Source organism: Macadamia integrifolia, chromosome 6 (genome assembly GCF_013358625.1).
Source record: "Macadamia integrifolia cultivar HAES 741 chromosome 6, SCU_Mint_v3, whole genome shotgun sequence".
In the NCBI taxonomy this organism is placed as follows: Eukaryota; Viridiplantae; Streptophyta; class Magnoliopsida; order Proteales; family Proteaceae; genus Macadamia; species Macadamia integrifolia.
The window spans coordinates 28,434,150-28,445,016 of NC_056562.1; the positions used below are offsets into that span (position 1 = coordinate 28,434,150).

Sequence of the window (10,867 nt, forward strand, 5' to 3'; positions counted from 1 at the left end):
AAAAAAAAAAAACTTGTGGCATAGGTACGCAGGATTTATTCGTTCCTTGCCTTTTATTTATGGCCCTTGAGGTTTGGTTTGCTTAGGTTAGTTTACCTTGTTTCTTATGTAACTTCCCTAAACAGCATACATGTGTGTATTTGTTTCAGGGCAGCAGAAAAAGTGAAGCATAAGGAATTGGAATCTCAAGTTCCTTGAAAAGATGTACACAAGGACAAGCACTAGTATTTCGTAGTGACAGACATCTTCATTTTGGTTTTATGTATGATGTAGCTTGACCAATATCATGCTAGGCTCTAAACATGCACAAAGATTTGTCGTGCGTTCACGTGCTTTAAACGATTACGTTTTCTACTTTTCTACTTCTGATTAATTCAGTTTTTTTTTTTTTTTTTTTTTTTTTTTTTTTATAAAGATTAATCAAGGTTGAAGAAATAAATAGGAGGAAAGAACGGAAGCTTACATTCTCGAGTCTCCAATACACGAACGCTTTATGTTGGGCTATTGGCGAACCCTCAAAATATTTATTATCCTTTACTTATTTGGGTAGGTTGGTGGGTTTTGATACCAACTAACCAATCATGTATAGAGAACCCAGTAAACCAAGTACGAGGTTTTTATTTTTTTCATTTAATTTTTGTTTTGTTTTAGCTTTCTATTATTATGTTTATAACAAGCCTCATGTGAGGAGAAATAGGGTTGATGTATTCTGAGACTATCTTCACTTCATGTAATGAAATAGAAGCTTGGAGCCAAAATTAGTGAAACACAGTAGAAGAGATGCATTACCAAAGCTTGGCAAAATGTCTCATGTATACCTGCAACGTGGAAGTCAAACTAACATTCAAGTTTGGTACAGATGATGATCGCACCTTTCCATTCTAATTTTCAACTGGATCCTGAGTTTCATACAAAGAGGTCCAAATTGGTTGGAAAGGTCAAGACAAGAGTTATTGAGCATAAAACACATGGAAGTCAAAATACTGTTAAGGTTTGAACACCATGTCTTGTGATGTACCAAATTCAGGAGGAAACCTACGGCTGGAAATTGCAATAGTAGAATTCATCTGATACTATAATACTAAATTCATGTAGAAACAAGTATCAAACTCTTACAATCGACTTCCAATTACTCCAGCTCCAGTTGGTACCAATGCTGTTTCAGGGACCAAGATACTTGGCTTCTGAAGGATCTAGTGTCCCAAGGATTTCCTAGTATGCAAAAGCATGAAACACACTGAGCTATAAACGTGCAGAAAACATTTAGAATATTGACTTTGTATGTCATCTCTGTTCATGATGGTAGAACCACGTCCAATTTCCCCAAAGCAAAACATCCCTGCCAAAGGGGCCCCAGGGAAGTTCTCCAAAAATACTGAGCTATCAACATGTTGGCGCCCAAAAAAGGACTCACCACGGCCATAACAAGAGAAGATGAGACCTCCACAAACTTCCTTCTTATCACCACTGGCAATGGCCCCACTCACAATATGGCAACCTTTCGACCCCCAATCCTGCTTTAAATTCCTAAATTTCTCGTAGACGCTATCACGTATTGTTAAAGCAGCTTCAGGATTTGGATGGTAAAAACAGAAGGAATCTCCAGTTTTGATTCCATCACCTTTGACATAAAGGTACTCTTCATCTGCACTGTGAAGACCAAAAAATAGCAATTTAAACATCAATAAAGGAAGACATGACTTTTTAATTGAGATCATTTGACAGGCATCGATCAACAAGTAAAATAAATAACACAGAAACTGATCCAATCTTTTAGGAACCAATTATATTCAATTGAGATCACATGGTATCAAGGAAGATCATAGACAAACGTTTTTAGACAAAACTTCAATATATATATATATATATATATGTGCTTGGAACTATAATGGAAAATTTTGCAAGTTCTAAGATTTTTCCAGCTTGGAATGCAGTTTCCACAAAATTTCTCATCTAAACCTGCCTCAAATTATAGATTGAAGTAATCTACATAATTATTTACCCAAAAAAAAGGTACTCCACATAATTATATAATTTCCCAGAAAAAGCAGCAGCTTCCCCTAGACCTCCTCTTATTGGTGGGGGGGGGAGGGTGGAGAGAGAGAATAATGATATAAATTATTCAATTGAATTTAGAAGGCATTACAACAACACATGGATAAGTCAGTTTGGTCTCAAAAATCAAAATTTAAGCCATGACTAGACAATGACATGGACATCTCAAATAAATTTGGGTGCTAACTGAATTGCCAAATGGTAGTTATAGCTAATGTTGGAACACCTACCAAGGTGCAGTGTGCCAAGGTGATTGGAAACAGAGATTTTGCTTTTTCAGAATGGAACAAAGGAATGCCATAAACATTGAAACACAAACCAAAAAAGACTGCAAAGTAAATGCATATTTCCCTCAAGTTGGCAAATAATGCAACACTGGATATAGATTAAAGACATATGACACGAAGTCTGGTATCTTACCCTTCAATTTCATGAAATGCCAAGGATGAAACAAACCTCGCTTTCTCTGAGCCAATGAAACATTTTCTTCTTCTCGTAACTCCAATGTAGAAATCATCACATGAAATATCACTTTGGATCTGTCATGAACAAATCATACTTAGATGCACCCAAGCCTCTTAATGGAAACAGTGTAAAAACACCAGCTTTCCCCTGATTTAATAAGATTTTAAAAGGGTGAATATATACTTTTGAAGTTTTAAGTATGGTGAGATGCCATCGGTGAGAAGCCGTGAGTGAGAGACCCATCCCTATACCTTCTTTCCTTCTTCTCTACTTGTTTATTCTTCTGCTCTTATTTTATTTTTCTGTGATTCAACCTATTCCTGAGAAGCATTCGAAGGCATGTTACTGCCATTGAAAGTTACTGTTGGGGACAGCCTATTGATCCTGCCATCAGATTATTGGAATCCTACTACCTACCACTAGGAATTCTGATATCTTAGATTTTCTTATTTGATATCCATTTCCAATTACTGACCTCTGCCATACTTCTTTACTCAGATTATTGTTCTGGAAACTGTGTTGGGTTTCCCTATGTTGCTGCTAGATCATATTTATTTGCTGCTTAAATCCTTCCAGTTATTGCAGAAATCGGATCTTAGTTGGAAAGTCCCATCTCAAATACAATACTGCAGAAAATCAAGATCAGACCCCTTCGACAAGATCAACTTTTGATATTATGATCCAATATCTAAATATAGTGCTCTATTGAAATTTGATTTCAATTGTCACCCAAAAAAAAAAAAAAAAATTTGATTCAAATGTGAAGTCCAGATCACTGTTTTATCACCTATTAATTCTGGTCCTCATTTATTCACCGGTTCTAATCTTCAACTGAATTTCTGAACCTACTCCCTTGGGCTTTCTAGAAACTCATCAAAGGGTTACACAAAACATACCACTAGTCTAGAGCATAATGATTCAGCCAAAATTCTCAATCCAGGGGAATAGCAAGTACCTCATCATCAATATCATCTAGAATTCTTCGACCATCAAACTTCTCCTTGGACCCTTCTCTTCTCGCGGTAAGCCATGTAGATTCTTTATCTTTCGTTACTCTAACTGAAGCCCCCTTATATGTGGAACCCACAGGGGACATACCAGTTAACAATGCAAGATGGAAGTGAATTTCCCCACCATCTGCTTAATTGAAATACATGCATAAGATTTACTAAAGAGGAAAATGAGAGCAATACAAAACTTTGTATGAATAAGATGTAGGATTTCAAAGTATTGATAAACATATCTGTTCTAATCAGCACATCCAGAAAATATACTTCAACTCCTAACGGATCTGTTTCTAAAAATGAAAATAAAAAGAAACATATTCCTTCTATGCTTTTGCAAAGTGAACAAAATTATTACTATACTTATGGGTTGAATAATATATATATATATATATATATATTTTTTTTTTTTTAAATCTCCATGAAGTGCTTTAACCCAACTATTAAAATATTTGTTTCCACATCAAGAAATATAGTAATACTGACTTACAAGACACAGTTGGAACTTGAAAAACTTATTTTCATCTTAGCTGGACCACCAATTCAGATCATTCTGTATTCAAACACCTTACATTTTTGCGAGAGTTTCTTCAACCTCATTGCTTGTTCTACTCTTTTAACTCACTTGTGCACCTATGATCTAGCCTTTTAGAACGTTAATCATTTGATTATGATTCCTCCCAAAGACCATGAGATGGCACTGTTCTATATGTGGATATTAAGTGCCAATCACCATTCAGACTGTTGTTGTTGTTGTCGTTATTGTTGTTAAATTATTTTTATTTTAACATGCATTCATTTTATTGTATTTATAATTTATATTGGTGAATAAACATCGCCATTGACACTGTTGGTAGAATTTGAGACCAACATGAACAAATGACAATCTATATCATGATGTGAACTGATGTAAAAAAGATCTCTTTATACTATTAGGGAGGAGGAATGCTGTCCATCTAGCGTTTCCTCACGCCCAGACACAACCCCTGTTTTCGCCGGGGGGGGGGTAGGGGCATCTTTTCACAGCCCACCTAAAAACGGGGTAGATTACAAGAAACTACCCCAGCAGTTTATAACCCCAAACAATACAAATAGGACCAAGAAACAAATAAAGGTACAATACCTATACAGAAGCAAAACCAGCCCAAAACTCAATCCGATAGGAGAGAGAAAGACCTGCTATAGAGCTGTGGAGAGAGAGGTGCGGCCATATCTGTAGGAGTCCAATTGAGCTACAAATTTGATCGATTGTAGGGCCCACCAAGGGTATAAAAACCTCAAATATGAAAAGCTTCTGACGGATGGGTATGGAGTTATGCGCTTTCTTGATTTTCAGACCTAGGAGAGAGAATGTGAAGAATTCTGTAGGAACAGCAACTTGTCTTCTTTAGATAACTTTCAAGAGAGGATCGATTGATCTTCTTAGAGTATAGAACCAGTCCTCCAAAGGATTTACAGATCAGATCTCAGACTTGGGCAGCAATGAGGGTCGATTGGCTTCAAGAACAAGAACTCTTTGGCTAGCCAATTCTGATTTTGAATGCTTTAACAGGTCGGAACTTCTAGTAACAGTAAACAGAAAATAGAAAGGAAATAAAGTGATTAAAGTAAAGAATAAACAAGGGAAGTGGGGGAGGAGGTGGCTATCTCGGCCCAGGCTTCTCACCCACAGCTATCCCGGCTGCTCTAAACAATTGATTGCAAATCTTCTTTATTCAAATCTGCCAAATAATGGTATATATGCCTCTCTATTTATAGAGGAAAAGTTTACAATCATACTAAAACTAGGAGTTAGTTTCCAAAGAGGACTAGAGACTCCTACTACAACTAGGAATTCAATAAAGGAATAGGACTTGACTTTATGACTCCAACATGGAATAGAACTAGCTAACTAATAATCCATATAGGACTTTACAACCAACCAATGGCCTAATGGGCTTTTGTTGAATTAAATAACAACTAATTAAACTAATGAATTAAATCTCGTTTTCCTACCTTCTACCCATATTTTAGGCCTATTAAAGTGACACATTTTAAAGAAAATCCATGTGATCAAAGGCCCAACACATAGATAACACAACCCAAGGCTTATTTGCAATAAAATAAGCCCAAGTGACTTATATACATCAACTCGCCCTCTCTTAAAAAAAATTCGTCCTCGACTTTTGTAGAGTATGAGGGTGATTATATCATGCTACACATCCCTCTTCAAGCCGTAGAAAAATTCAGGTAGCTCTTTGGTAACAAAGATGTAGTCTAGAATGTGAGGAGCTCGATCTTCAAGATACTTTAATGGGATGACGAACTCCACATGCTCAACTTCAACATCTTCAGATGTATCCATAGGGTCATCTACATATGCACCTTTGATCTCTTCTAACTTCAATACAACATAAAACTCTTTTGGTTCATCTACCTAGTGGTTCCCAACCGGTTCCATTGATGGTTCAAACACAACTTCAGTCTTGAACCCCTTAGGCTCTTCCTCTTGGCTATTCACAATCATCATAGTTGTTATAGTGTCAAGTCCTCAGTCTCAACCTCATTGCCCATTGTAGCAACCTTGTTGCTTTCAACTTCTTCCACATGAGTCTCGTTGATGGGAACATTAATGACTAATTCTTCCTCAACAATAGGAATGGCTAGAAAATTTTTAACACTAACCTCAACTTGACTCTAGTTCACTGGTCAGAGATGTCTTCTCTTGTTGCTCCTTTGCAATAGAGGCCGATGATTCTTTCATATTATTGTCAAGTGTGGGTGGCTTTTGGACATCTGGTGGAAGGAAGTACCTGCTTCATTCATGCTCAGATAGGTACATGCCTGCCAACTCATATTGCATCTCGTCCCACGTTTTAGGTTTACATCCTTAAGCTTGAAGTTGCCTTTCACAGACTCTCCATTGCATTCGAACACAATCACTCATCTGGGAACATGCATATTGACGTTTTTGAGTCTCTGCTAAGTTGTAGTTGTCAAAGTACATCTCTAATTCACGCATCCATTCAAAGAATTCCCCATGAAAATAACGTGGCTGATCATTAGATTGGGCAGCAGTAGCCTCCTTCAATTCTTTGAATTTTAGGCTTATGAATGTATCCTGATGGGAATCCTATGGAGGGGAAAGTCTTCGGAGGGAAGAGTCTTCAGAGGGAAATATATAGGGAGGTATTGTGTCGCTAACTCGTACTTCATCTCTTCCCAAGTCCTAGGCTCATGTCCTCGAACTCGGAGTCGCTTTTCATAGACTCTCCACCAATCTCTAGCACGACCAATCAACCGGAAGCAAACAACTTGAAGCTTTTGTGTCTCTGTCAAGTTATAGTAGTCAAAATATTCCTCCAGAGAATCTAACCAATCAAGGATGTAGAATGTATCACTTGTCCAGCATAGTAACAAACTAATAGAACCATCTTCGGTTAGGCTCTGATAGATTGTTTGGAGCTTTCTTCAACCATAGCTCTGATACCACTTAATGCCGGAGTAGATTACAAAAAAATTACTCCAGCAATTTATAACCCCAAACAATACAAATAGGACCAAGAAACAAAGAAATAAGACCATCAAATAAACCCCCAAGGCTACAATACCCATACAGGAGCAAAACCAGCCCAAAACTCAACCCAATAGGAGACAGAAAGACCTGCTATAAAGCTAGAGCTGGAGAGGGAGAGGTGCGGCCAGGTCTGCAGGAGTCTAATTGAGCTACAAATTTGGTCGATTGTAGGGCCCACCAAGGGTACAAAAATCGTCAAATATGAAGAGCTTTTGACCGCTAGTTATGGAGTTGTGTGTTTTCTTAATTTCAGACCTAGGAGAGAGAATGTGAAGAATTCCGTAGGAACAACTTGTCTTCTTCAGATAACTTTCAAGAGAGGATCGATTGATCTTCTTAAAGTATAAAACCAGTCCTCCAAATGATCTACAGATCAGATATCAGACTTGGGCAGCAATGAGGGTCAGTTGGCTTCAAGAACAAAAACTCTTTGGCTGGCCAATTTTGATTTTGAATGCTTTAACAGGTCTGAACTTTTAATAACAGTATACAGAAAATAGAAATGACATAAAGTGATTAAAGTAAGGAAGAAACCAGGGAAGTGGGAGAGGAGATGGCTATCTCGGCCCAAGCTTCTCACCCACAGCTATCCCGACTGCTCTAAGCAATTGATTGCAAATCTTTTTTATTTAAATCTGCCAAATAATGGTACATGTCTCTCTATTTATAGAGGGGAAGTTTACAATCATACTAAGACTAGATGCTAGTTTTCAAAGAAGACTAGACACTCCTACTACAACTAGGAATTCAAAATAGGACTAGGACTTGATTTTATGACTCCAACATGGAGTAGGACTAATTAACTAATAGTCCATATAAGACTTTACAACCAACCAATGGCGTAATGGGCATTTATTGAATTAAATGACTAATTAAACTAATGAATTAAATCTCGTTTTTCTACCTTCTACCCATATTTTAGGCTCATTAAAGTGGCCCATTTTAAAGAAAACCCATGGGATCAAAGGTCTAACACTTACATAACACAACCCAAGGCTTATTTACAATAAAATAAGCCCAAGTGACTTATTTACATCACTGTGTCTGGCGTGAGAAATGCTAGACATAAAGCATTCTTTCTCCCATACTATTATATCTACTCAATCCAATGAACATTTGTCATTTTGTTGAGAAAGTACGGAAGTAGGGTATTCTTTCTTCTTTCTTTTTTTTCCAAAGAATGTCACGGCACTGCACTCACAAGTTTTCCTCATTTCAGGTCCTAGATTGAGCTCTCCTCTTGTGCATGCTCATAATCATACGCATGCAATCTTGTATATAGATGATAGAAAATCAAAATCTTAAATGCATAGCCAAATGACATACCAGGAGAATTGCCTCTATCCTTAGCAAAGACTATACCAACAGCACTGCATTTTTTATTTTGGTACATCTGTTCTTCAGTATTCTTGCATGAAAAGTATTCTTTGCTCCCACCAATGACTTCAAATTCAGTTCCACTGCTATATAAGAAGCAACCACACTCATCACCCGCAATGACAGTTTCTTGAGAGAAGGCATAGTCTGCATCCAGCAGGCAACTGTAAATTATTTTTTTTAATGGCTAGCAGGAGACTGTAATTTACATCATAAAACCCAAAGTATGTGCCAGAAGCAACTTAACACAAATCCCAAATAACATAAGTATATTAGGCCGGAAACTTGATAATTGTTTAGAATTGTGATATGGTCAGATAACAGGCTTACATATTTCTCACCTAAGACTATCACATCTAGCAAACTCTTGCTACTCCTAAATAAAAAGGTACATAAAAATAAAATTGGAGGCCACTTACTATCTCCAAAATAACAAGACATGTAAAAATAAAATTAGAGACTACACCTGGCAAGAATTCTATCTATGTGTTGAATACCCAACAAACCACTAATACACCAAACAAAAGTAGCCTTCATAGAGGCCTGCTAAATTTGTTTTAGGGCGTACACAGTGCACGAGGCTCCTGCCACTGGAGGGTCTGGGGAGGGTCATAGCATATGCAGTCTTACCCCTGCTTTGTTTTACATTAAAAATGAAATGTAAAGAATACGAAGAAGGGACAAATATTAAATGAAAGACTAAAATGTACAAGGCAATGCTTACCCATTTTATCGAGAACAGGTTTCATGTCAGAATGTTGACTCTAGCATAATCCAAAACACCAGTTAAAAGGTAAGGAATAATCAAACGAGGAAGAAAACAAATTCTGAAAATCCAAGCCTATTCATAGCTAGAAATGACAAAGAATATTAACTTACAGCAAACATCAAAATCGCTTCCGGGGAGGTGCAACCAGATACAGAGGACGCATAGTCTTTGATGTCCGTCACAAATTTGTCAATTAAGGGGACTGGAAGAGGCTCCTGAAGTTGGCAAGATCTTAGTTCAGTTCCCTTTACCATTGCAAAGCGCAAAAAGCACTTGAGGAAAGATAGTAAAATGAATAGTTTAGATGTTCTCATGTTCAGCATTCTTACGTCCATCGGCCGCAACAACGGAACGGCACTGACTTTTAATCCTGGCACGAATCCAACAATCAGAACGATACCAAGATTGATGTTTTGCTGTGAATTATGCACTGCATCCCAATCATCTTTCCCCCATTTAACCTAAACGTATTAAAAAGATAATAACAACAATGACTATAGTTCAATGTCACAGAATCCTCGTTACAAATTTTAATCTGAATAAACTAAATAAACAAAAATATAGTTAGCTTATTGTTATAGCCTCCACTTCACAGATTTTAATCCGGATAAATTAAACGAATAAGTAAAAGAAGCACAAGATTGACACCTCTCTAAATTCGTTGGAAACAGCATCGCTGCCGATGATACCACCAGCTTCAGACACGACAATTGGTATTCGGGAGCTCAAACTTTCTGTAACCTACATCGTAGCTTTATTCAGGGGAAAAAAAAAACAGCGGAAGGGGGGGGGAGAACGCGGAGGTTATGGGAAAAGGAAAATTTCATTAAAAAAAAAAGGGGAGGGAGTAGAATAGATACAAGCCGATGGGTCTTCTTGAGGCTGAATTTCCGGCCAACACAGGCGATGGCGAAATGTGGTCGAATCGGCTCTGACAAGACCTTATCGATAGCCTCTTTTACAGCAACCTGAAATGAGAATGCAAAACCAAAATCGAATGTGAGAAAGAGAATTGACGAGGATCGTCACGTGAAGACCTGAAGAGTAGGGTAACTAGGGTTAGGGCAACTATTATTACGAATTATACGATATACCTCGAGAAGGGGGTTAAGGGAGAGAGCAGAAAGGAGCTTGGGGCGAGAGAGGATTTGATTGCAGACACGGTTCCAGGAGCGGCTAACGCAGGCCGCGGACGCGAAGGATGAGGCAGGGAGCCTCGAGAGGACGTTTCGAAGGGTGTCTTCTTCGATTGAAGCTAAGCATCGGCCCTTCTTCTCTCCTTCCATCGCTCTCTTAGATGACGAATCCTCGTCCATTACCATTAAGTATTTATAGTAGCAGAGAGAGACCACTAAGATTCAAGGATCCGGCTCCTCTATAGCGCGGGGTGAGCCAAACGATAGGACGTGACACTGGGATTTTATTGATCCTATGGTGTGGGTGGCTTAATCCTTAGGAAAACATATATGTTGGCGATACACTATATCACTTTTTCATAATCGTAACTTTTCAGATTGATGCAAGATTTTTAAAACAAAAAATAGGGTTTTTTCTATCCCAGGAACCTCTCTACCTTTGGCGTTCATCCCGCCGTCCCCAATAAGTTGTCGGCGTTCATCTCGCCGTCTCTAATGGGTCGTC

The 10,867-nt window shown here is 38.0% G+C and overlaps 2 protein-coding genes across 3 annotated transcripts in view; one reads left to right on the forward strand and one right to left on the reverse strand.

The window, feature by feature from the left end:
* LOC122081710 overlaps positions 1 to 362 on the forward strand; it is a 2,580-nt gene extending 2,218 nt beyond the window's left edge. Inside the window, exon 2 of the mRNA XM_042648907.1 lies at positions 150 to 362. Within this exon, the coding sequence (XP_042504841.1) occupies positions 150 to 198 (49 nt within the window). The 3' untranslated portion in view covers positions 199 to 362. The remainder of the gene's footprint in view (positions 1 to 149) is intronic.
* A 680-nt stretch (positions 363 to 1,042) lies between these two features.
* On the reverse strand, positions 1,043 to 10,557 carry LOC122081709 (F-box/LRR-repeat protein At5g63520). 2 transcript variants are annotated; one of them, XM_042648905.1, is made up of 10 exons: positions 10,321 to 10,557; positions 10,087 to 10,194; positions 9,875 to 9,967; positions 9,556 to 9,687; positions 9,337 to 9,441; positions 9,182 to 9,221; positions 8,407 to 8,604; positions 3,476 to 3,657; positions 2,512 to 2,594; positions 1,043 to 1,650 (listed from the first exon to the last, which is right to left on the reverse strand). In XM_042648905.1, the coding sequence occupies exons 1-10, from the start codon at positions 10,546 to 10,548 to the stop codon at positions 1,194 to 1,196; spliced, it is 1,626 nt and encodes a 541-aa protein (XP_042504839.1). In that variant the 5' UTR covers positions 10,549 to 10,557; the 3' UTR covers positions 1,043 to 1,193. The 2 variants fall into 2 exon arrangements, with proteins under 2 accessions (XP_042504839.1, XP_042504838.1); XM_042648904.1 differs by having other exon boundaries at positions 2,476 to 2,594.
* Positions 10,558 to 10,867: the final 310 nt, after the last annotated feature.